General features: G+C 40.4%; 1 protein-coding gene across 1 annotated transcript in view; it reads left to right on the plus strand.

Moving 5' to 3' along the window:
- The window catches only part of LOC144783054 (mitogen-activated protein kinase kinase kinase kinase 5-like), an 834532-nt gene that overhangs the window by 544966 nt on the left and 263375 nt on the right, over positions 1 to 26191 (plus strand). Inside the window, exons 16-18 of the mRNA XM_078662226.1 lie at positions 22790 to 22840; positions 24589 to 24631; positions 24799 to 24952. Coding sequence (XP_078518352.1) covers positions 22790 to 22840; positions 24589 to 24631; positions 24799 to 24952 — 248 coding nt within the window. The remainder of the gene's footprint in view (positions 1 to 22789; positions 22841 to 24588; positions 24632 to 24798; positions 24953 to 26191) is intronic.

The raw sequence follows: 26191 nt of genomic DNA on the forward strand, positions 1-26191 counted from the left end.
GAGTGTATGCAGTAATTTCAAACAGAAGGTGTAGTAATCATAGTAAATTTCGGAATTCCATTTTGTGTGCAAACTCTCCATCTAGGCTGCTGTAGTGGAGGAAGCCCTATTTTTGCCCACCCCAAGGTAAACTGCCAGACATGGTGACAGGATCTGAGTCATAGCACCCCCTCCCCAATAGAACGTGGCCATGTGACACGTGAAAGGCGGGTCTGCAGTGAATTCGATGCTGCCAATGATTGTCGAGGGTCATTCACTGGTTGGTTCAAAAGTATATGTGGTGGCAGAACAGCATGTTTGGTTGAGAAGGAGCCCCAGCGATTTATGGAATGAGCTTCCACCTTAGCAAACTCTAAATGGCTCCCTAAATTCTTTGGTTCCCTCATTTTGTGAAAGAAAAGAAAGGTAAGTAGAACTCAGTGAATTTTAAGGTTTTTAAAAAAATGAAGATTTCGGCTGGACATTTAGGAAAAATGACAGGCTAAAAGACTTTCCGCTCCTTGCATAACTGCATGCACTAGTAAGAGAGAGAATTTCTCATTCGTGGGCTGAACAGATATTAATTCATTGGAGAAAGCCAAAACAGTGACCATACAACCCTCTCAATTAGGAGCTAAACTCTTATTGATATTTTCTCCCATAATGGCTCAAATTTTCAGCCTTTAGACTCTTTAGTGCAGTCCTCAGGAGAACGCATGTAAGACCTATGAAATTGTAGATTTACAATTGTGCACCTCACGCTCTAGCCTTATTCTTTGATGACTGCCTTTGGGAGGACACTGCTAATGGGTTAACAAGTAGAATTAACTTTTTTCCTATCTGGAAATATATTTCCCTCTACTACGCCTGAGAAAAAGAACTGCTAATAAGGGAATTTTACATCAGGTTTTCACTTTTACTTGTTCCTTTTCAGCAAGTGTACTTGCGCCGATGGAGTGGATCACCACCTTTGGGAGTGGTTGTGAAAACCAACAAAATTACAGCTGTGTTAGAGTCCAAAGCATGATCTTCCTCTTCCCTAGATCGGGCCACGTTCCCACACCAACAATTACAAATTTTGAAAATTCGCCATGATCTGCAATTTCCGATTCTGTGCATCAGAATTAGGGATTTGCAAAATTGCAAATTGTAGCCTTTGTTCAGGTGCTGAAGATAATTTATGAACTTGTCCCTGTGGACCCCAAGATTGAAAGTGGCATTGGTAATGTCAAATCAAGGATACTAAAGCGCATTTTCACACATTGAAACTGAGTCATCGTATGTGACAATCCCACCAACCTATTGTGGGTCATGGACAACAGAGTCACTTTTTTCATATCTGACAAATCCAAAATTTGACTTTTTAGAAGTATACCAATAGGAATTGGATTAATAAAGATGTCAAGCAAAATGAATTCAGAGAGAACTGCTAAAGGAGAACAAGACTAGCGGCTGATTACGAGTATGGTTGTCCTGAGACCGTCGTACCATCGGTGGCAGTCCGACCACTTCCTCCTTGGCCATCCGATTACTAGCATGGTGGTCAGACCATGTCAGAATACCACGAGACCGCCACCACTGCCATAATCAGTCTCCTCCAGTGGTGGAGAAATGTAAGTGTTGTGTATGCATATTGTACAACTAAATATCAACACCAATAATTTTGTGTTACAAGAATATAGAGGGACAAAATATCAGAAGGTAAGTGTAGGGAAGTATAAATGTACTATTCCTAACTCCAAGTCTACATACATTGAAGATATATGTACCATATAGGTACATATATGGGAAGGCAGGTATAAAAAATCTAGACTTACTTACCTGTTGTTATTTTTTTTTTACATTTTGCCCTTGATATTCGGTCTCACAGTCATTGTGGGTTTGATATTCTAGGTGCACACCGTGGATGCCTGGCACTTTATCTTTGTTTTATAAGTGATGGGAGCTCAGGTGCATGCCATTCGACTATTGGTGAGATGTATGATGAAATGTAAGTGAGCCATTTTAAGTTTGGCAAAACAGAAAAAAAGCTTCATGAATTGTTTCTCGCAGTTTGCCAAACTTGCGGTCCTCCGCCCCATTTAAAGTAGAAGAAGCGCTAATTGTCTCCACGCACATGAAAAAAACTCCCTGTGCAATTTGGTCATTGATGTTTTGATTAACTCTGCGTTCTACCACAATATCAACGTTTATTATTGATTTTCAGTTATGGTGACTCCACAAAATTGCCTACCAACTTAACTTATAAGTAAACAAGGAGTAAATATTTCCTTCCCTACATATATACCTTGACAATATTTATGGTGGAGTCAAGACATGGCCGGTTAATATTATTTACCTCTATATTCTGAAATAATCCCTTTTTAACAAGCAAGTTCCACTTTGGAAGTATATTGGTGAAAACAAAAACAGAATTCTGAGGTCTTGAAAAAATATGGCTTCCACTTGGCATTCAGTTCTGCTTAAAACACTTTTCCTGCATTGATGGTATATACATGATGGTATATACAATTTTGGCATTGACGTCTAACCAGGCTGGCGAATATTTTGAAAAATTGCAGGTCCACTGCTGTGAAGGTAGAGTCCAGGATCACTGTGCATGCAGCACACTAGTGGGCCACACACCAACATTTAATAAATCCCTAAAGTGTTCTGAGTATGTGTTTGGGAATCAGTTTATAGAAAGAAATAAGGTACTAAACCTGGACATTTCAGGGACTAGGGTGCCATGCACTCTGGTGTTCCTAAGTGAAAGGGTTTGCCCCACCAAATGGGCACAGACCCCCTTTAGAGAGAGCATCCTGTCTGGTTGAGTTCTCGGCATTGGATCTGCAAGACAGGAGGAACACCCAGTTCTCCTACGGGTGCAACAAATAACTAGAAACAAATGTGCAGATAAAAGTAGACATCAACCCCAGCCTATAAATACTCCTGACAATAAAATAAAAATACCAAAGATTTGCAACTGTACCAATTAGGGAGAAAGCGTGTCATAGTCAGTATTATACACATTTGTATGTAGCTTTTGTTTAGTCAGCAGGGTGGAGTATGCACTAATAATCAGTTAAAGAAAGGCAATAACAATACCCACAACTAGAGTGCACTTGGAAAAGCCACAAAATGCAGTGACCTTAGGTTGCTGTGAAGTAGTGCAGTATTCCCTTGCTAATACAGAAGTAGGGATGAAGAGGTTCTGGGCTCCAAATGTGGAGTATTGTCTGCACCACAATGGGTTATGCAGTAGTATGGGCGTCACCTGATGAACACAGTCAGACTGAGAGTGCTTTGCACATGAGAAGCGTGGCTCAATGGTTAGAGCGGCAGACCCTGATGCAGAGGCATGGCCCAGGACCAGGGTTCAATTCCCGCCTCGGCGGCTCTTGGACTCATTCTCCCCAGACCTGATAATTCTCGCCTCAGTGCCTAGTCTAATCATAGGTCCCACTCTGTGACTCTGGGCAATAGCTTGCTTAATCTCCACAACGGCCCCAGCAGCGCTTGGATGCCTGGCTTCACCATGGGGTTGCCCAGGTGTGGACATTTCACATGGAAAAGCCAGGAAGGGTTCCACAGCGGTATGAGTGCAGCGTCGGGACGCCCAGTCGCATGGGCAGCCGTGCACTTTACAAATACAACACATTTACATTTACATGGAAATGGCTGGCTGCACCTGAAAAACAGGTTACATAATGAGAGCTCCTGATCAGTGGTGAGGTTCTGGTTGGAAAGAGTTGTTTCACACCTAGGTGGAGCAAAGAAAACACCCTCTGGATTGATGGAAGGGCTTAGTTTTATGAACCTATGGCTCACCAAGAAAGCAATGCATCATTATCCTTGGCAAATCTCATTGAGGAAAATAGTTTTAACTCAAACACTCAAATGTCAGGAAACAATGATGATCACAAGTGCAAGACCTGTGAAAAGTAGTCCACATACACACATCAAATATGGATCACTGAAATATTATCGACGGTCACATTTTCGACTTGCTAAAATATCGTTGAAAAATTATCGACGACAAAAATATCGACTTTGTATATTTATTACACCAACTACAAAAATATCGAGCCAAAAATATCGACTCTTTAGAATATCGAGTACATAAATATCGCCTTAATAAATATCGACTACAAATATATCGTTTTTCAAGAAATTACCCCTAACACTACAAAAATATCGACTACTAAAATATAGAGTACAAAAATATCGTTTCAAATAAAATATCGAGTTCTTTTTTGTACCCTTTCATGTCTAAAATACCATATTAATCGTCAATAAAACTCATTGCTCTATACAAAAAACATTTTACATATAATACCTGTTACTTTTATAGCATTCCTATTTATCTACATTTGCTATACATTCTATTAAATGCGTTCTATCATTTGAAAAATAATCTTTACATTTAACTAACATTTTCATTATTTTTTTTCACTTACACATCTATTTTATTTAACAACTAACCTGCTTTAATGCGGAAATCACCACATACCACCATTCTCACATCAACAAACACACCAATTAACAACAAAAAAATTCAAACTAGCCTATACAATGCTTCATTTCATCCTACAGCCAATCAAATCAAAGCACACAAAATACACATACTATAAAAGGGATATATGCATTCTACCATTTGTTGCTGCTAACTCTATAGAAAGAAGATGCCAACACTCTGAAGATTTTGTTCCTGAACAAACATCTTTAAAGATCCAGCTCACTAGCTAATTATTCAAGTAAGTTACAGTGCATTATTTAGAAATCTAAATTAGTAGTCTACTATTTTACTTATATCTCCTAACTATTGCACTTATTTCATTTTTATCTCCTCCTACATTTCTGATAGAAACTACTCCAAATAAATTCCTAATACATGCTCCTATTTCTTCACCTGGAAAATCAGATAGTAAGTATATATTAATGCTCTGTTATACACCAACTGCTGTTTTTAAACACTATTTCACAAGATTCATTCTTTATTTTAAACATTTTATTCACAGATATTCTGAGATTTTCCTATTTCAACACTACAAATGTATAAAACTACACTAATTAAACATGTAAGTATATATGTTTTTGTTAGTAAACACCCAATATTAAAAATGCTATTTTCTAAACAACATATCTTGCATATTACATCTTCCCTACAGATCCAATAAAAACATCCAACATCAACTATACCAAAAGACAAGACTACCCTTGTAAAAAATGTAAGTATACTTGTAATTTGTCTAAAACTTCCGAAAAAAACGAAAACTATGTTCTTAACACCATGTTATTTATTTTATATTTCCTCTACAGATATTCTGAATACACCATACATCTATTCTACCTACAGCAAACAAAACTACTTATTTAGAAGTTTGTATACTTTTAAATATTTCCAATTTCCCAACGGTTCCAAATATTATTTATAATATATTACATTTATTTATTCTATCTTCTCTACAGATCTGAACTTTACTACCTTGATGTACTCCACCAAATACTACAACTCAACTATTTAAACAAGTAAGTATATGTAATGTTTACATCAAATGTACTACTAAGCAAAATAGAAAACTGCTTTTTCCTAGGAAAAACGTTTGTTATGTGTAAACATTAACTTAGCATTTCTATATTTTCATACCAACAGTAAATAAAGAAATACATACAAGAAAATCCTTCAAAATACAGCTCTGCATTTGTGATTACTACTTTTAGTAACTGTAAGTATAAATACATCATTAATTATGTTTGCACCACAAAGTGAAATATATGTTTTTTGATTTTGTTTCTTTCTACTCTTCCCTAGAACAAGTAAAACAAAATGACAGAAGGTGCAGAATTTGTTATGTCACAGAAAAATAAATTACTGTTATGTTATATGGGTTATGTTTATAATCAGGAAAGACAAAGTGGTAGAAAAGTTTTCTGGAAATGTACCAAATATTACTCAAACAAATGTTATGGAAGGGCTACTACTGATGGAAACTAATGTGTTATTTACCAGGGAACACAATCATCCCCCCAATGTCACAGAAATTGAAATAAGAGATGCTTTAGAAAGTATAAAAACTGCTAGCACACAAAGTGATAAACCAACAACACAAATCCTTAAAGAAGAACTGTTAAAAGTCCCAGCCCATGCTTCAGGTCAACTACCCTCTATTGACTCCCTTAAACGCACAATTGCATACACTAAAAGACTCACTACCACAACCCAACCCAACCCTACTACTTTTGAGGAAATTATTATTTCACCAGAAATGTGCATCACACACAATAAAGACAAATTTATCCTTTTTGACAATGAAAGCAGTACAAACAGAATCATAATGTTTGCAACTGCGAGTAATTTAAGAAAAATCCAACAGTGTCCCCAATGGATGATGGATGGAACATTTAAACCATGCCCAAAACCTTTTTATCAACTATATTCCATCCACGGTTTATACCATAACTATAACATCCCTTTCATTTACTGTTTGCTACCTAACAAACAGCAAAACACTTATACAGAAATATTAAATGTTCTAAAAAATGAAATCAATAATTATTTTCCACAAAAAATAATTATTGATTTCGAATTAGCTATGATTAATAGCATTTTGAAAACATTTCCCCACACAGCAATCCAGGGTTGCTACTATCATTTCAATCAGAGCATATGGAGACATCTCCAGAAATCAACTTTAAGTATTCTATACTCAACAGATAGCACCTTTGCCTATCAAATTAAAAAATTGATTGCACTGGCCTACGTTCCTGTTACCGATGTAGCGGAACACTATAATTTATTAATTGACAGCACATATTATTTATTTATTTATTTATTTTTGGCGATTTTTAGAGCGCACAAATACCCGAGGGTGTCTCGGCGCTGTGTCACAGAACTCTCCGTCAGAGAAGGGGGACTAGGCCTGGAACAACCATGTTTTCAGATTTTTTCTGAATTTGAGCAAAGTTGGTGCACACTTGATGTGGAGAGGGAGAGTGTTCCACAGTCTAGCTGTAGCAACGGTGAAGCGTTTGTCTCCCCAATTAGCCCTTCTTGTGCGGGGAACTGTTAGCAGATGGGCCGAGGATGAACGCAGTGTTCTTTGCTGTTCGAGCGGGCGAAAGGCTTGTTTAAGAAATAGGGGGCCATGGTTATGGATCGCTTTGTAAGCTATGCACAAGGCTTTGAATTTGATGCGGCTCCTTACCGGCAGCCAATGCAGCTGTTGGATGTAGGGGGAGACAGATGCAAATTTGGGAATGTGTAGCAGGGTCCTAGCTGCTGCATTCTGTACAGTCTGTAGTTTATTGAGGACCTTTTGTTGTGCGTTTAGAAGTAAGGCATTACAGTAGTCAGTTTTGGAAAAGACTAGCGTGCTGACTAAAGTTTTGCCTGCAGAAGATGGTAGGTACGGGATGAGTTTTTTGATTTTTTTTAAGGTGTGGAAGGCGGATGAGACCACTGAGTTTGCGTGCTGCTGGAAGGACAGTTTGTTGTCGAAGATGACCCCCAGATTTCGTACCTTGACTACTGGTTCTGGAGGTTGTCCCATTTGTTGGGGCCACCATTGTGGGGACCAGATTGGTTGTAGTCTCCCGAATGTCATCACTTCTGTTTTATCAGAATTTAGCTTGAGGCAGTTTGATGACATCCAGGAGCTTATTGCTTTCATACCAGATTGGAAGTTTGACGCTACTGTTTGGCCATCATCAAATACGGACAACACCAGTTGTGTGTCGTCTGCGTATGTGGTGAGAGAAATCCCATGGGATTTGATGACCCTCGCTAAGTCAGACACATATATATTGAACAGTGTCGGGCTTAGCGAGGATCCCTGTGGTACACCACAAGGCAAGGAGAAAGTCTGGGAGGTGTATTGTCCCAACTTCACCGTTTGTGGGCGGTTTGACAAGAATGAAGCGAGAAGCTCCTTAGCCTTGTCCCTTATTCCTATAGCCGTGACACGGTCGATCAGTGTGGTATGATCGACCGTGTCGAAGGCTGCGGACAGATCTAAAAGTATGAGGATTGCAGCTCCTCCATTGTCCATGGTGGATCGAATCTCGTCCGCCGCCTTCAGGAGTGCTGTCTCCGTGCCGTGTCCCTGACGGAACCCGAACTGGGTGTCATCCAGTAAGTTGTTGTTGTGGATATATGTTGACAGTTGCTGGTTCATGATCTTTTCAAAGATTTTGGCCGGAAAAGGAAGGCATGCAATAGGCCTGTAGCTGGCTGGGAGAGAAGGGTCTAGACTGGGTTTTTTGAGTAACGGTTTAATGATGGCTTCCTTCCATACTGAAGGGTAGATGCCAGATGTGAACATTGCGTTGCAGATCGTAGTGAGTGACGGAGCAACGGCTTCTGGGATAAGGTTGAGAACAGCAGGGGGGCATGGATCAAGTGGTGATCCGGATTTGGTTCGGGCGATAAGGGGTTGAACCGTATCTTTCGTGATTTTTTCGAAGGCTGAGAAATGTGGAGTGTTATTTGTCGTGGGGTGCTCGGTATGGGATATGGAAGGGTCGGGTGCAAAAGTGGAGAAAATGGCTCTGACCTTGTCTTCGAAAAATTTGGCTAGTGCATCTGAGAGGTCCTGAGATCCCTCTGAGGGGGGTGGCAGAGGATTGGCCAGGTATGTTACCACCTGGAACAGTTTTCCTGATGAGTTTTTGGCCTGATTAATTTGGTTGGTGTAGTAGATGGTTTTCTCGGAAGTAATCAGTTTTTTATAATTAGAAAGGGCATTTTTATAGCTGATCTTGTCTGCGTTATTATAATGTCGGCGCCATTGCCTTTCTAAGTTTCTGCAATATTGGCGCTGCAATCTGAGGGGTTCCGAGAACCAAGGGGCGGAAGGAAGCTTTCTGTTCCTGTGAGAGGTTTTTGTGGGGGCTAGTTTGTTACAGGCTGCGTTCAGATTGTTCAAGTAGGTGGCTGATGCAGCTGCAGGGTCTTTAATGTTTAGCGGAGGACTGTCAAGTATGATCTCAGTAAGCTGGTTGATATTAATGTTTTTCCAGTCTCTGAATTTCGTTGATCCAGAAGTTGTCTGGGAGGGTGGGCGAGGATTAACGGGAACTGAAAAACATACTGCAGAATGGTCTGTCCATATTAGAGGAATGACCTTAGTGATTGTAATATCTCTGTCGTTGGTAAATAGGCCGTCTAGGGTGTGCCCTGCTGAGTGGGTGGGTGATTTGACAATTTGTAGGAGGTCTGCTGTCTCCAAGTCACCGAGTAATGTTCCTGTATCGAGGTCATCATGAGATTCAAGATGAAAATTGAAGTCACCTAATACTGTGAAGTGTTGGGCTCCAACACTCTATTACAAGAGGAATGAAGATAAACTAACACCATTACTGGACTATTTCGAAGATACTTGGGTGGGAAGGTTGCACAGATCTGGACATCGACGCCAACCCAAATTCCAAATCCCTTGGTGGAATGTCTATCTTAGTACTTTAAACCAAGACGCTAAAACAAACAACAGTGTAGAAGGGTGGCATAATGCTTTCCAAGCTACCACAAGCAGAGCCAAACCCACATTCCATAACCTACTAGAAGCTTTGAAAAAAGAACAAAGCTATCAAGAACTAAGAATGGAACAATCTGTGACCCAAATTGGTCCAAAACTAACTAAACAAACTAAACAAATGTTCCGACTACTGCAAAGTCAAGTCACACTATATCCTACAACTAGAGGATTAGAATACCTGTCAATAATAGCTAAAAGCCTACTATAAAAATGTCTACAAAATATACTAATGTCTTCTTACAATAATGGTAAATATAAAAATCATAAACATTTCCAAACAATTATAAATAATACATATTTGTTTAAGAAACTTATCAAAATTTGGGACATTATTTCTGAACAAATATGCAATATTTAAAATTACATCACACATACACATTACATAAAGATCGACATTTCCCACCCAATAAAAAAACTACTTTAAATACTTACAATTTTTGTAGATGAAAAAGACGTAATGAAGCAAAATACAATCCATACAATCCATTGCAATGTAGGACAATTCCAATATGGGAAACTCTCAAAAACCCGAAAATTATGTAAAAATGAAATAAACGCTCCAGGAAATCCCGAAAACAGTAGTGTGGACACTTTAGTATTTAAAGTGATATACACACAACTTTTAAAAAACGGTCACGCATATCAATGTATCAATCCAATACGAAACCCTCCAAAAACCTGAAAAATGTTTAAAATTTTTTAAATCCGCTCCTGGCAAACACGAAAAATAGGAGATACATGTCAAAATATAACCATAATAAGTCATACATTAGATTCTCCGGAAAAAAACACGCTTCCTTCCATGTAGTTTTCATGCGAGGAACTGGAACCTGTAAAAAAACATACCTAACGAAACCCACCCACAAATAGCCCATAACATTTGTAAATACACTCACAATTAACATTAACCATGTAAGAAGACATTTCCTAACACTTAAAATAACACTAGAACTAAAACATACACGACGCATCTATAATGACGACATTTCACCTAAACGCTACATAAACAATTCATACATACACACAAAAACACTACACAGTTCGAATATACCCTCAAACATTACCACTCAGTTATAAATTGTATGTAAAATTAACCTTACCTCTCTCCACGCGAAGCAACTCCCAACCGCGAGCTTCTCCAGTCCTGAATGAAGCGCAATAACCTTACGCGGTAAAAAAGTAGTCCCCTTAAACCATTTTTGAAAAGGTATCATAGAAAATACAATGTTATAGTAAAAAAATATAATACATACACATTGTTATTTTAACAAATTAATACACTAGACTCATTATAATTTAAACTGTTTAAAAAATATAAATATATTTAATATTAATTAATATATAGTAATTATTATATATTAATAATATTAAAAAATTATGTAACAGTTGAAATAATATATGTCAATAATTTCTTATTGTGTACATTTATTGGAATAACTTTGTGTTTGTTTATAACTAAACATTATAATTGTTTATGGTAATAATTAATAATAATAAATAATATAACTTATTTATTGTTATTAATAAAAAAAATATAACCATTTAATATATAAACAATGCCCTGAAATAATGTATTTTTATTTCTCTGAATGTATGTTTTTCAGAAAAGAAGAGATAAATGATTATGTTTATTAATTAATAATAATAATAATAAATATATGTGTTATTATTTTTATTAATTATTACAAAATGTTTTATAATAATTTCTAAGTATTATAAAAGTATATAATTGCATAAATAATCTTTTCCCAATACCAGATATTATTATTAAACATATTCTTCCCCTATACAGTTATAAAGTTAACAACATAATATATTTATATGTTTCATTTAAAAACAACATTGTCTGAAATATGTACCAAAAAATGTGTTAATTTGTATTTCCATATCTTGAGCAAATATAATAATTGTCATGTTACTTTATAAAAATGTAAATTTAAAAAATAAATATTTAATAATATTAATATATAATATTAACATTATTAAATATAAATGGAAGAAGCTGAAAAAAAACTGTTTTTTTTATTTATTTCAATATAAATACTTGTTACTCAAAGTTAATGATGATAAATATGTTTATTTACAGAAAAAATGTTGTTAAATAATTTTGTGTGATAATTTACAACATGTACATAAATGATAATGTGTTATTCTGCAAATACTACATTTCCAAAAAATGTTATGTTCTTTTTGATTCAGATTGAATTGTAGTACACATAAAAAAATTAAAACATTTTAATAAAGTTTTGTGAAAACATCCATTTTGCATTATTTTGTAATATAATAACATGGTAATGTACAATTATATGCAAATGTGCTGGACACTGACCAATAAATATTTACTATTGCTACTCCAGTCAAGCTAATATCATGGAAGGTGCTGTACACTGACCAATAATTATTTACTATTCCTACTCCAGTCAAGCTAATATCAGGGAAGGTGCTGGATAGTGACCAATGATTATTTACTATTCCAACTCCAGTCTAGCTAATCTCAGGGAAGGTGCTGGACTCAGAAAAAAATTATATTACTATTCCAACTCCAGTGTAGCTAATATCAGGGAAGGTGCTGGACACAGAACAATTATTAATTACTATTCCTACTCCAGTCAAGCTAATATCAAGGAAGGTGCTGGACACTGACCAATTAATAATTGCTATTCCTACTCCAGTCAAACTATTATCAGGGAAGTTGCTGGACACTGACCAATTATTATTTACTATTCCTACTCCAGTCAAACTAATATCAGGAAAGGTGCTGGACACTGACCATGTATAAATTAGAATTGCTACTTTAGTATAATGTTATAGTATAAAATTTTGTCAAATAATTATATATTTTTTATTAATTTTATTTACATTTATTATTATTATATTTTTTGCAGAGTAGTACTAAATTTATTTTTTTGCAGAAAAATTTGCAACTTTTTCTCACTAAAATGTATTCAATTATTTTTTATATTTATATAATTTTTTTGCACACTTTATATTCCTAATACTAATATTATGTTGAATGTATGACATAATATCGACAGACCAAATATCTACATACAAAAATATTGACACAAAAATATCTAAATCAAAAATATCGGAGTCATATCTTCATAAAGGTAAGTACAAAAATATAGAAAAAATAATATCGTAGTACAAAAATTTCGAATTTAAAAATATCGTATTTTTAAAAGTATTATTAATAATGTAAAAATAATTGTAAAATACATAAAATTTTACAAATATTAAATAAAAACATTAAAACATATTAAAAAAATTATAACTAATACATATACATTTAAAATAAATTAATAACTTAATAATTTAATGGAATTTTTTTTAATGTCATTTCATTGATTTAATATAAAATTATTTTATATTTACCCTGTACGCCTGTACCCCAAAAACCCAATACTGACCCTGAACCCTAAAAATATCCCTGTACCCCAAAAACCCAAAACTGACCCTGAACCCTAAAAATACCCCTTTATCCAAAAACCCAAAACTGACCCTGAACCCTAAAAATACCCCTTTACCCAAAAACACAAAACTGACCCTGAACCCTAAAAATACCCCTTTACCCAAAAACTGAAAACTGACCCTGAACCCAAAAAATACCCCTTTACCCAAGAACTGAAAACTGACCCTGAACCCTAAAAATACCCCTTTACCCAAAAACTGAAAACTGACCCTGAACCCAAAAATATACCCCTTTACCCAAGAACTGAAAACTGACCCTCAACCCTAAAAATACCCCTTTACCCAAGAACTTAAAACTGACCCTGAACCCCAAAAAATACACCTTTACCCAAAAACCGAAAACTGACCCTGAACCCAAAAAATACCCCTTTACCCAAAAACTGAAAACTGACCCTGAACCCTAAAAATACACCTTTACTCAAAAACTGAAAACTGACCCTGAACCCAAAAATCTACCCCTTTACCCAAGAACTGAAAACTGACCCTGAACCCTAAAAATACCCCTTTACCCAAGAATTTCAAACTGACCCTGAACCCAAAAAATACCCCTTTACCCAAAAACTGAAAACTGACCCTGAACCCTAAAAATACCGCTTTACCCAAAAACTGAAAACTGACCCTAAACCCAAAAATATACCCCTTTACCCAAGAACTGAAAACTGACCCTGAACCCTAAAAATACCCCTTTACCCAAGAACTTTAAACTGACCCTGAACCCTAAAATATACCCCTTTACCCAAAAACCCAAAACTGACCCTGAACCCTAAAAATACCCCTTTACCTAAAGACTGAAAACTGACCCTGAACACTAAAAATACCCCTTTACCCAAAAACACAAAACTGACCCTAAACCCTAAAAATACCCCTTTACCCAAAAACCCAAAACTGACCCTGAACCCTAAAAATACTCCTTTACCCAAAATTAATTAATATTATTTAATTACCAATTAATTATTAATTAACAATAACAAAGAAGGTAATATATTAGCACATTAGCTGTAATTAATTTAATGTAATAATTATTAATATTTGTTCCCAATTAATTAATTAACAATAACAAAATATTATATATAAAAAATTACTCTAATTAATGTAATTAACTAATTATTATTAATTAATTACCAATTAATTACTAATAACAAAGAAGTTAATATATTAGCACATTAGCTGTAATTAATTTAATGTAATAATTATTAATATTTTTCCCAATTAATTAATTAACAATAACAAAATGTTATATATAAAAAAATTACTCTAATTAATGTAATTAACTAATTAATATTATTTAATTACCAATTAATTACTAATAAAAATATGTACAAAATTATAATAATTAATTAACTAATTAATATTAAATATTTACCAATTATTTAATAATTAAAAATATTTACAAACATATATTAATTAATTATTTATTTTAAATTACTCCCCACCCTTATCCCCTATTAACCCAACATCCCGCTCCTAAACATTAACTACAATTTATAACAATAACAAAGAAGTTAATATATTAGCACATTAGCTCTAATTAATTTAATGTAATAATTAATATTATTTTTTCCCAATTAATTAATTAACAATAACAAAATATTATATATATAAAAATTACTCAATTTAATGTAATTAACTAATTAATATTAATTAATTACCAATTAATTACTAATACAAAATATGTACAAAATTATATTAATTAATTAACTAATTAATATTAATTATTTACCAATTAATTAATAATTAAAAATATTTACAAACATATATTAATTAATTATTTATTTTAAATTACTCCCCACCCTTATCCCCTATTAACCCAACATCCCGCTCCTAAACATTAAGTACAATTTATATTACTATTAATAATTTTATTTATTTTTTAAACCTTTTTTCTACATATTATCGATATTTTTTACTTTGACTATTTATCGATATTTTGTCTTGTCGATATTTTTGAGTCGATATTTTTGTACTCGATATTTTTTTATCATTATTTTAATCGATATTTTTCCCAACGATATTTTTGTTATCGATATTTTATTATTGTCGATATTTTTAACTCGATATTTTGTCCATTCGATATTGTGGAGTCGATATTATGTCTAGTTACCATCAAATATGACTCCATTTTAGACAGCACTGGTGAAGACTATGGACCTGAAGTTCCAGCTTTAGTTCAATTAGTTGATAGACACCTGGCAAACACCAATTTTGTCCAGTGGGTGAAGCTTTTTCAGGTGCAGGATTTCTGATGCCTAACTGAACATAAAACCTGGTAATGGTTGGATGAAGATGAAGGCGACTGAGGGTAGCTGGTAGCTCACACTCTAACCGATCCCTAGTCTGACTAGGAGTCCCCCATAGATCATCAATATGCCCAAGATTCCAGGCCTTTTGCCCCCCCCCCCTAGGTGGACAAAGTTAATTACTCTGCTTCTCAGCAGAGGGGAAAAAAGGCCTCCACACACAAAAGGATCAGCTATCAGTGAGTGGCTCAGTTCCTGAGAAGAAAGGGGTGGAGAGGAAAATCTGCATCTGACAATTAGCATGTCACAGTCCACATGGGCTGGGACAGTCGAGGCACACTGAATAAAGAAGGAAGCCCAGGCATTGGGAGCCAACACAGGAGGGGCTTGTCTTTAAAGTTTTGGTGGGAAGGTATCTGGCAGTGATGTCAGCTATGGGTTGATCTAAGGCCTTCAGAGGAGCTCTGCACAGAGAAAACATGTCGGTGCCACACTAGACTGTCCCAGAATGCAATGCAGGTTGGTTGGGACAAGGGTGGCAGAAGATCTAGAATCCTAGGATTGGGCTACTTGAAATTTCCCCCCACATTTGAAACCCTTGCACAAGGGAGAATCAGTGAGAAAGACCCTGCACCTGGATGGCAACACCAGCAACACCACGGACATCTAGAGGGAGAAGCCATCTGAAGCCCATGATGGATTAAGGACATTGCCTGCAGGACCCCCAGGAATAGATGTGTCTCTCTAGGGCCAGAGACACTGGGCCATGTATGCCCTGTGAGGACCTTCTTCCTTACCCTGGTGATGACTGGGGGAACTGGCGAAAAACAGAGCTGCAAATTACCCCCAGGTCCCTCCTGCCTCGTCCCATTCATAAACATGTGGAGATTACCATCTCCCGACAGAAAAAAAGATCAGAAGAATGCTGGGACACTATCCCTGCCCCTCCCACCGGGAGTACATAAGGGGTACTTACCCAGCATTCCACCTGTTCTTTTTTTCTGTCTGTCGACAGATTGGTCTTGGATGCTGGTGCTGCTCCTGCTGGGCTGGGGCGGCATGCACTTCTTCTCTTCTCCCGCCGCCCGGCTGCCTGGCTTCGGGGGCGAGGGGTTTCTGTTGGTCTGCCTCCCGGCCTGCCGGGCTTGCTGGGAGGCAGGGCTGTTCCTGGCTGGATATCCGGGGTTACCGGCCCTTTGCGGCTCGTGCGCCGCCTCCCGGTTGCTTCCGGGTCGCTGGGAGCGTCTTTCCTTGGCCTGGCCGGGTGTGAACGCGATGGTGTCCCGTTGATGTCCGGAGCTGGGTGTAGGAGTGGGGCCTTGTTCCTGTGCCGGCCCACGCTCCGGGTGAGTCCAGCATAACGGAGTTTTTTGTTTTCCTTTGTTGTGGCTCGATGACTCCCTGCTCTTGCATTCCATCTTATTTACGAATGACGCACTGCTTTCCGCTTCCCGGCCTGCCCGGTCATGGAATGGGCTGAGGCATGTTGGTGGAGCTGGGGATGCCGGGGATTGCTCCTCTTTTTTCTGTCAGGGTTGAGTCCCGGCCTCATTTCTGCGTGGCAAGCGCTCTTCCGCTGGCCTTCACGAGTCCCTGCTTCTGTGAGTGGAGTTGGCCTGGCGGCTGGGGTGCTCGGCCTCAGGCCAGGTGGGGCCAGGTTCGAGTCTCGGTAATGTCGCTCTCTGTGGTGCACTGTAGTTTCTGGCGTGCTGTGCGCATCAAACTTCCCATGGACCATGAGCGGGTCTACGAAAGCTGCGCTTCACTGCCTGTACCCTGTAAGGTGGCGCTACTGTGTGTGCGTGTGTATGGGGGGACTCAGGTCTCCGTGTCATACCTTTTGACATTGCACTGCCGTGTATGGAGTGCGGTGCTGCTGGCTCTTCCTGCCAGGGGCTTCAGCGCTTCTCCTCTGCCGGGCTTGTGCCTCTAGTGTCACTACCGCTGCAGGGTTGGTGTTTGTGTCCTGCCATTCATGTCGGAGTTTCCCCCGTGTTGGTACTTTCCCATGTTTTGCTGCCTTTGCTGTGCTTTGCTGCTGTTCTTTTGCAGGACATGGTCGATGATGTGCTTGGTGGCTATTCTTCGCTGTCTCTGGGGAGCGTAGTGCCTTGTGTGGGATGGCGGACGGTTGAAGGAGTCCTTGCTACACGCCCGGCGTCATGTGTATGCATGTCTCCTGCTTGTGTGCTGTCCCCTTTTTATTCGCAGGGTGCTGAGTCTGGTGCTGCCATGGTTGCTCCTTTTTCACTCCCGCTTCTGCTGTTCGCCGCGTTGTGTATGGGTCTGGTGGCTCGGTGGGATTCTGCGTCCGCTGTGCGAGCCTCTGTTTCCCCTCGTGGTGACATGGCTCGGATCTCGGTGGTCCGCTCAGCCTTTCATCCTTCTGAGGTCGTTGAGGTGTGTCATTGTGGGTGCATCTCCACATCTGTTGTTCGGCGCCTCGTTGTCCGTGTGCTTTCCATTTGCACGTTCCTCTTCGGGGGCTCCTGGATTTGTCGCAGTTTGGACCCGGTGGTCTCGTCCCTGCTGACCATGGGCTCTGCATCTGTGCTTTGTTCCCGTTTTCTGCCCTCCTCTTCTTGCTGCGAGGGGCTGTGTCTCTTCTTTTGCACCTTGTTGGATGGGATTTTCCACGGGGCTGGTCTTTTTCTGCCTCCTGTGCTGCTTTTGGGTCGCAGTTTTTCCGGCGGCTTCTTTATTGTGGGAGACGGTGCTCTTCCTTGGGAATCATGGGTTTCTGGGCATATCCCTTGGTATTCCTTGTTTCTGCAGTTTGGGGTGTGCTATGTTTGTGTTTGTGTGCTCCCTGCTGGGTGTGCTTGCCCGTGGTTGCGACCTTGAGCTTGCGCTCGCACCTTTGCTCCATCTGCCTTGGACAAACTGTGTTTTTGCTTCTTGTCCCTTGGGCTGCTGCGCTTTTCCGCGTGTTCTTTTTTTCGGGCTCCTCGGGGCCTGGCCCTGTTGTTGGGCTCTTCTCGGGTCCTGTGTTCTACCCCCTTGGTGCCTTTTGGCTAGGGTGCAGTGGCTGTTGTGTTTTCCGTTGTCTTTGAGGCCTGGCTCTGTCTTCTCGGCTCTGGCTTTGCCTTTGTGGCTGCCTTGGGTTGCCTGTTGGGGTGGGGGCCTTGTTGCTGGTGGTGCTTGGCCTCCCCTCCGGGTTTTCTCGGCCTCGCCTGGGCTTGGACCTTCCCTGTGTCTCTGGGTTGGTGCTCGGGGTCCTGTGCTTCTGGAGGGCTGGGCCTGTGGCTTCCCCTGGATGGTGTGCCGTTGGCTGCAGGGCCGGTGGTTGCCTCTGTCTTCCTGCTGCTGCTCTGCCTCTCGTGGTCCCTTTCCATGTTGCCTTTTCCTGCGCTTCTGCGTGGTTCTTGGCTGAGTCCTGGATGTGGTTGTTGTGGTCCTGGCTTCCGGGGTTTTTGCCTGGGCCCTTTCCTCTCTGGAGTTGGATTTTCTCCTGTGTGGGGTCTCCCATTGGTTGAGGTTTGTTCCCTCATTTTTGGGCCCTCAGACTGCTGGTTCTTGGCGAACTCTGTGGTCCCTGTATGGCCTCATTTCGGAGTCTGTTTCCCTTGCCAGTGTGCTTGGGTTGCTCTGCTCCTTCCTCTCTGTTCCTCCGTGCTGCGTGGTGTTCTGGTCACCTGGTCGGCTGTGGTCCCTTGGTGGCTTTTGGCTTCCCCTGGGTTGTCTTCTGTTGGCCCCTTGACTGCTGGCTGGGCCTTTCCTGCCTGCTTCGTCTGGTCTGGTCTCGGTGGTACTGCTGGGTGGTCGTTCTTTGGTGTCTGGATGATTTCCTCAGGTTCTGTTGGCCTCCGTTGGGTCTCTTCTAGCCTGCGGTGTTCTTCTCCAGCTTGGTTAGCTGTGGAAGGGGCTGTTGTCCCTGCCTTTCTGGTGGTTCTTTTTGCCGTCATGCTGCTTCAGCTTTCCCTGTGCTCCTGTTGTTCCAGGGGGCTGTGTTTTGGTGGCTCCTGGTCTGCGGGCTTGCTGTTGCTTCTGCTTGTCCTTCCACCTTCCTCCCTGTTGGCTCCTGTTCTTGGCTGGTCTGCTGATTCCTGTTTGGTGCGACCTGTTCGGGTTGCCTGGTTGTGCTCTTGCACCTGTCCTGGCCTGTCTGATGGGACTGTGCTACAGATTCCGGTCCCGGGCGGGTGTGGTGTTTTCCTGCCTTTGTGGCTTCTCCCACTCCTGTTTCCCGTCTTATCACGTCTTGAGTTTGGTCTGGGCATTGCTGGGGCTGTTTGCTCTCTGCCCTTTGCTCTGCTGGGGTCTTCACTTCTTTTGCCTTCCTCCGGTTTGATTTTGGGCCTTCGGGTCCTTCTGGTCCTGGAGGTTGCTTTGGCTTTGGCTTCCCGGCTGTGTCCTCAGTTGCTGTTTTTGCCCTTGGGTTCGTCCCTTGCGCATGCCCTTCTTGGGTCGTGCGGGGCTGTGGGATTTGGTTTGCTTGCGCTTACCTCCCTGGCTTCTGTTGCTTCTGTGGGGTCCTCTGGGGTTGTTGGCCCCTCTGGGTTGCTGGCCTCTGTGTTTTGCCCCGGCCTTCTGCTTGGCTGTTTGGGGTCATCTCTGCCTGGCCTGTCTCTGCTTGGGCTTGGCTGTGGTTGTTGTTGGCTCCCTTCGAGTTCCCTTGCTTTGGTTTGGGGTTCTCCGGGTCCTTTGTCTGTCCGGTTGCGCTCCTTCTCTGGTGTTCAGGGGGTGCCTTCTTCGGGCTGTTGCTTCCTGCTCCGGTCTTCCTCCGGTTTGGCATGGTGGTGTGACTCTTTTTTTCCGGGTCTCTTTGTCCTGGTTGGTTACCCTTGTTGGTTCTTGCTGCTCGGGTTTCCTGGGGGTGCTGTTTCCCTTTGGTACCTTGTTTCCTCGTCTTTCGATCTGATGGTTTGGCTTCCGGGGATTGTTCTTCGTTCCCCGGTGCCTTGGTTCCCTCTTTCCCTGTCCGTGGGCTCTGTCTTGCCTTTCGGTCTGGGTACTGGTGGTCTGTCGTCTGCTGCGGGTCCCTTTCTCTTGTGGCCTGCTGCTCTTTTGTATGGCTCCGGGGGGTTGTTCTCTGTTCGCTCTGGAGTCGGGTCGTTTGCTTTCCTTCTCTTCTGGTTGGGTCTTGCCCTTGTTGGGCTCCTGGGCCCTTTGTCCCGGGTTTGGCTTTGGTTGTGTCTTTGCGTTGTCTGGCCCTCTTGTTCCCTGGATGTTTCTTTGTTTCCGTGGCCCGGGCCTGGTTGGCTGGAGTTCTCGGTGTCTGGATTTGGCTCCTTTGGCCCGGTGCTGGCTTTCTGGCCTGGTGGGTCTTGGCCTTTCTCTTTGGGTGACCTCCTCGTCGTTGTTTTACTCTTGCCTGTGTTGGCTTCTGGCTGTGCTCCCTTTGTTTTGTTGGGTGTGTGCTGGTTTGGTGGGGGTCCCTCTTGTCGGGGGCTCTGCCTGGGGTTTTGCCGGTGCTGCCTTGTGCTTCCTGCGGTTGCTGCCTTTGGTTGGTTTCCTGAATGGGACGAGGACAACGGGACCCAGAGTAATGAAGATTACCGGTAAGTAATAGAGCATTCACGCGCATATAAAGAGGTGGTTTGGGAAGTTTAGAACCCATTAAACAGCTCCAATTTCACGCAACAGCAGCATTCTGAAAATCGAGATCGAACCATCGATTTAAGCCAACACAGAATTGCTTGGTACCCCCGCATCTCATGAAAATAAACAGTTGAATGCTCAGCACATTACCCGGAACTGAAAACCGTTGTTGAGACTAAACCACTATAAGAGCACACCGTTCAACCCAGTATTAACAGTTGCTACTAACCTAAAGGCAATTCCTGATTTCTCCACTTCAATAGTGTCCGACCCCTTCCTGGTCCTGAGGAGAACCCTTAAAATGTATTGGGTTCAGAAACGCGTCGACTCCCCTCACAGCTAGTAGCATCCACTACCAGCTTATGGAATGTACCATATACAAGCAGGACTTTCTGTCTGTTGTTACCTCTGGTTGATCTAGCTGTACCTGGCATGTTGCTTGTCTAACAAGTATCAATTATTTGCATTGCCATACAAACAAGGACTGGTCTGATGTTTGTCATATTGTTTTTGTACACACTTGTTTGTTCATTGATGTGGTTCTTCAAAGTATTTTTGTTTGAAATGTTCTTTATGTCAATGTTTATTCGTTTTTATAAATATTGTACAGTGTCTTCCTCTATGACATGAATCTAATGTTGAACTAGTTTGTACTTTGAATGAAATAAGAAAAGATGAAATAAAAGCACCATAACCACTTAATGATTAAAGGTGGGTATTTCTGAAAGTATCATTAGACAGTGCACGTACAAAATACCCTCTCTTTTTCCCTTACTATTAAGGTGGCTTAGTTTGGACGTAAGTATAGGCCCAACCCCTTGGTGTAATAACCAGGTTTCATTGGCATGGCACCCCATGGAATGACAATGAATATTTAAAGAGTGATCTTTCAAAACCTTTTGCTATTTAGCACATTAATAGGAAATTGTTCTTGAAAATATACTTTTTGACCCAATTTTCCAAAATGTACTCTGAGGAGAACATCCCGTTCTCCCGATGCCTCCCTAGAAGTCGGGCTACGCTTGTGATTCACGGAAAGTGTTGCTCGCCAACACTTTCAAAGATTACCAGCTTCCACTGTCAAAAGAAGAGAAACAGTTTTTCGATGAGCATTCTTTATTTTATGCAGCTTCTACTCGGATAAATTTTTAAAGAAGCGTTTGCCATGTTTCATTACTGTGAATAAATTAAAAATTATGCATTATATTAAAACCTTCACCGTTGTGCTTCTAAAATGACAGTGCCTTGCTAATAATCACAAAACTATACGTATTAAGAATAGGGGCTAATTTGAACCAATAAGGTAATTCATATTCAGTCTATTAATACATGTGTACTTAACTACTATTGTTTTTAGAATCTCTTTTTTCCTCTGCCTCTGATATATTAATACAGTTGTCTTTGTGAAATGCACTAGAGGAACAACTAAATCATTACCGTTTGTGGTATAAATAATTTAGGTCCGTATGGCTGTTCTATGTGTTGTGGCATGTATTCTCTGCAGACCAACATATATTGTTCCTTGTAATACAAAGAATAACTCCCTGGAATATCGTGTCAGCGCCTTAATATGGGTGGGATGTAAAATACACATTTGTCTGTGTTGTTTTGGTATTTAATTACCCAGTTAATATGAAGCTTCAGCTATGTCGATTATTGTAAGGACATCAGGGTGTAGGTCATATGACATCACTTCCGGGAAGATTCAGGGTCAAAGGGTGAGTGATGTCACTTCCGCTGCCCCCGACATTTTTGTGAATCAACGTCCATGGATGAAGAGATACATTCAGAGGAAAATGCGTTAGCAAATGCCCTCAACTGTGTTATCCCTTATGTGGAGGAATTTCTGCTGGTGAATATTCCTCCTGATTTGTACTTGCTAACATTTGTTATTAATTTTCCATTGCCACCCAACACTAGTTCAAGCCCCACACCCAGGGATTGGCATAGATTCAGTTTGTTCAAATTGCTCCTTTTTAATCTACAGCTCTTGTTTGGCTTCCAAAGTAAATCGCATCTCTCCTGCTTGTCTTTCAATCTTCACAGGGAGGAGGGCGATAGCAGTGAAGTGGATGATGACTACGACGATGTAGAGATGTAAGTCCTGACTCTTCTATATGAAGTCATGGAGAGGGATTCTATTTTGTTCCTTTTTCCTCTTATTCCATTCTGCCGTTCACCCTGTTTCCTAAGCTGAAAAGTGAGGCTTGCTCTTCCATAAGACAAGAAAAGGCTGCAGCCCCAGAGCGCCACCTAGTGGCAGTGCAAAATTAGTGCATAAAGGCCTTCGGCAGAGTAAGAGTAGTCCTCCGGGATACCTAATTCCAATTTTGCCTGGAATGGTGAAAATACTGACTTAGGTACTATGCCTTTGTTGTCACATTTACCCAAGCTAGGGCAACACATCACTCTTTATCTGCCATGCTGCTAGACTGTAATCATTAAAAAATAGACAAACTGGCAAGAATGGCAAACCTGATCCATATGCTCCTAAATTGATGTAGTGCAAGTCTTCAAATGTCGGATACATTCAGTCCTATCCCCCAGGCTACGTAATATCTTATTTTTGTTCTACAAACATTCCTGATTTGAAAGTACTTTTTCTATTACTTTCTCAGACATATTTCTCAGCTCCCAGTCCAGAATTCTAAACTAGCTGGGAATTGTATCATTTGCGTGAATCATTCAGACAATACTGATACCTATTATCTCATGCCCAACGTGAACGTCATAAATATATCCCAGTAATCTGAGGATTAGACACTTTAAAATGGGCACATTATTGACATATGAGTGCAGTGAAGACCTTACCAGTATTTGTATGACCTGGTCCCTTGACCCATCTCCAACATTCTTTTTATAGATAAAATTACTACGGATGGCAGTACTTTTGTGTTTTTGTACCTCCCACCACCTCCTGGCTTTGGCTTTTCTACTAGAGATCTCAATGGTGCTCTACATTGTTTTTCACAGAACGCTCCTGCTTTCAGTTATAAGAGATTGCGACCAGTAGCACACACTGGCATGGCTTGCCTCTCACTTCCTGCCCATTCAATTCAGGGTCATATCCCACCATTCCTATTGCACTCATTTCATTCAGTGATGTGTGTGGTTAAGCAGACCCTCTACCAGACATCTATTCTTTCATTAATTCCTTTGTCCATTTGCTATTTTGGTCCAATCATTTGCCTTTTGATTACATTTTATTAATGTGGTTACTTACATCTGGCCTCTGGCCTCTGCCATCATTGACAGTTGCCCCCCTCCTGTTACCTCTTTCAAAAAGGGACAGCTGAATATACCTGTCAAGACATGTTTCTTCCAAACAAGAATGCAAGTAACCCCGTAAATGCTTCAACCATATTGGGCTTCATTACTGAAAGGCAGCTTTAGTAGCTAAGGCCCAGTGAGTTGTGGATTTCATGTCTTTACATGCTTTACCCACCTTAAGTGACTTCTTGAGAGAAATAAAACGTAATGAATGGAATGTTTAAAATAAACTAGGCCACTAGTATTAACTCTGAGAGTTGTCCCACTTCCATTCCTTTGGGGTTTTTTGTACCATATGCCGTTACAATGACCAACTTATGCAAATCAATCTTGTCCCACATTACAAGAGATAGTCCAGCTCATCTGCTAGGCCAGAACAAGTTATCTGCCTCAGTGCCAAGATAGATAAGGGGCATGAAACCAGTACACAGATTCATAAGTACACCAACATGCAAGCAGTAAATAGGTACACAAAAACAAATACCCATATACAGAGGAATATATATCTATCATTGTTTAGTTTGCACTTCATTTAATTAATTTTGAGATTGACGTCTTTCTTTCTTCTATTGCAGTGGCACAGTAGCAATGGACATTCCTCCCCCTTTACCACCCAAGGTGAGTCTCCACCTTTATATGTTCAAGTCCAAACAGACATGCATATGTTTGCCATCACATAGAATTATACTGTCTTCTGATCAATTTCCCCAGAATTTTCTAGTCTGATCTAATTTTGGCATAGTATACCACTTCACTGATATATAAGCCTCTTTCTGTGGTTCCAGCCCAAATGCCGTACAACGTCAACAGGGCTAGGCAGCACGGAGGATCTCCTGAAAATGCCAGTCTTCCTCACACGGTGTTCAAGTGGTCCAGCAGCAGGAAGAGCGTCCGCAAGGCAGGTTAATGCCCGGGGTTTGCACCTGTCTGCCAGCTCAGGTAAGATGAGACTCTGGAAGGGTAGCTAGGAGCCCAGAGACCTTGTAGGTGAAACAAGATACCATGAACCTTGACATATGGTTCCCAGGGATCAGGAAGTGCAATGGCCAGTTTACAGTGCTCATGCATTGCAATTGTGTAGGGAGAGCAGACAGTAGGGATTAAAGGAGCAGTATAAGAGGGGAGAATGCTTGAAGGAAGCAGAAATTGAATGGGAGTGTGTTGAGACAGCATTAAAGACAATTGTAGCCTATGCACTCTGCAGAGAATGTAGAGATCTGTGAAGAAGGCAATAAGTGTACTTGGAGCAACAAAGCGATATTAAAGTAAAGCAACAAGCAGTCAAGTTCCATAATCAACAAGGAGGAATAAATGCAGTTACAGCTGGGTGCAAAGAATCTTGTATGGAGCATCTGGGTTTAAAGTGAGTATGTCTTCTATAAATAGGTATGCAGAAGTCCTTGAATGCTGCACATTTTTTAGCAATCTTCTGTGTGACTTATTTTATCTACAACTGATCATTACAATCAGTTCACCCTTGATGGACCGGCCATTTAGTATCCCCAGCCACATTCTGGACCTTCAGTCGGATAATAAGGGATACTTAAGGAGGGCTTGTAAGGAACAATCGGATTGGCTCACATGGTTTGCTCTAACGAATGATACAATCTTTCTATAATGTGAGGTTGCAGCTGTGGCAAAGCAACAGGGCGAGAACTGACAAGCCAAAGCAATGTAGTCTGATTGTCATCCGACCATTAGTACATTGGATGTGGCAGAAAAGTCTTCAGTTTGGCAAGATATTGTATACAATGTGTTTTAAAATTGGAATTATAGGGACATCCTAGTCATTTTATGCCTTAAAAAAACTATTAAAGTTTTTATAGATAGTGAATATTACTTACAATAGATAAAGTTCTGTAACAGTATCTAAAACAGATTGAATAGTCCTTCTAAAAAAAACTATGGACCTTAGGTAGACTATGGCCAACACCCTTCCTTCCATTAGGGTGGCAGAGGTAATTTCCTCTGCCAGCCCGGCTGAGTTACTGCCTGCTGTATTTTGGATCTCTCCCAGCCCTGTGATATTTGTGCCTTCAGAGGAGCCCATGTCAGGGTAGCTCATTTAAAAGTACTGAAAGTTTGGTGAGTGGCCTCAAGTTTCAGGTAACCGCTCAACAAACTTTTTTTCCCCAAAACAAAACAAGCTCCCCAAATGGCAATTTTTTAAAAATATAA

This window comes from Lissotriton helveticus, chromosome 9 (genome assembly GCF_964261635.1).
Source record: "Lissotriton helveticus chromosome 9, aLisHel1.1, whole genome shotgun sequence".
Classification (NCBI taxonomy): Eukaryota; Metazoa; Chordata; class Amphibia; order Caudata; family Salamandridae; genus Lissotriton; species Lissotriton helveticus.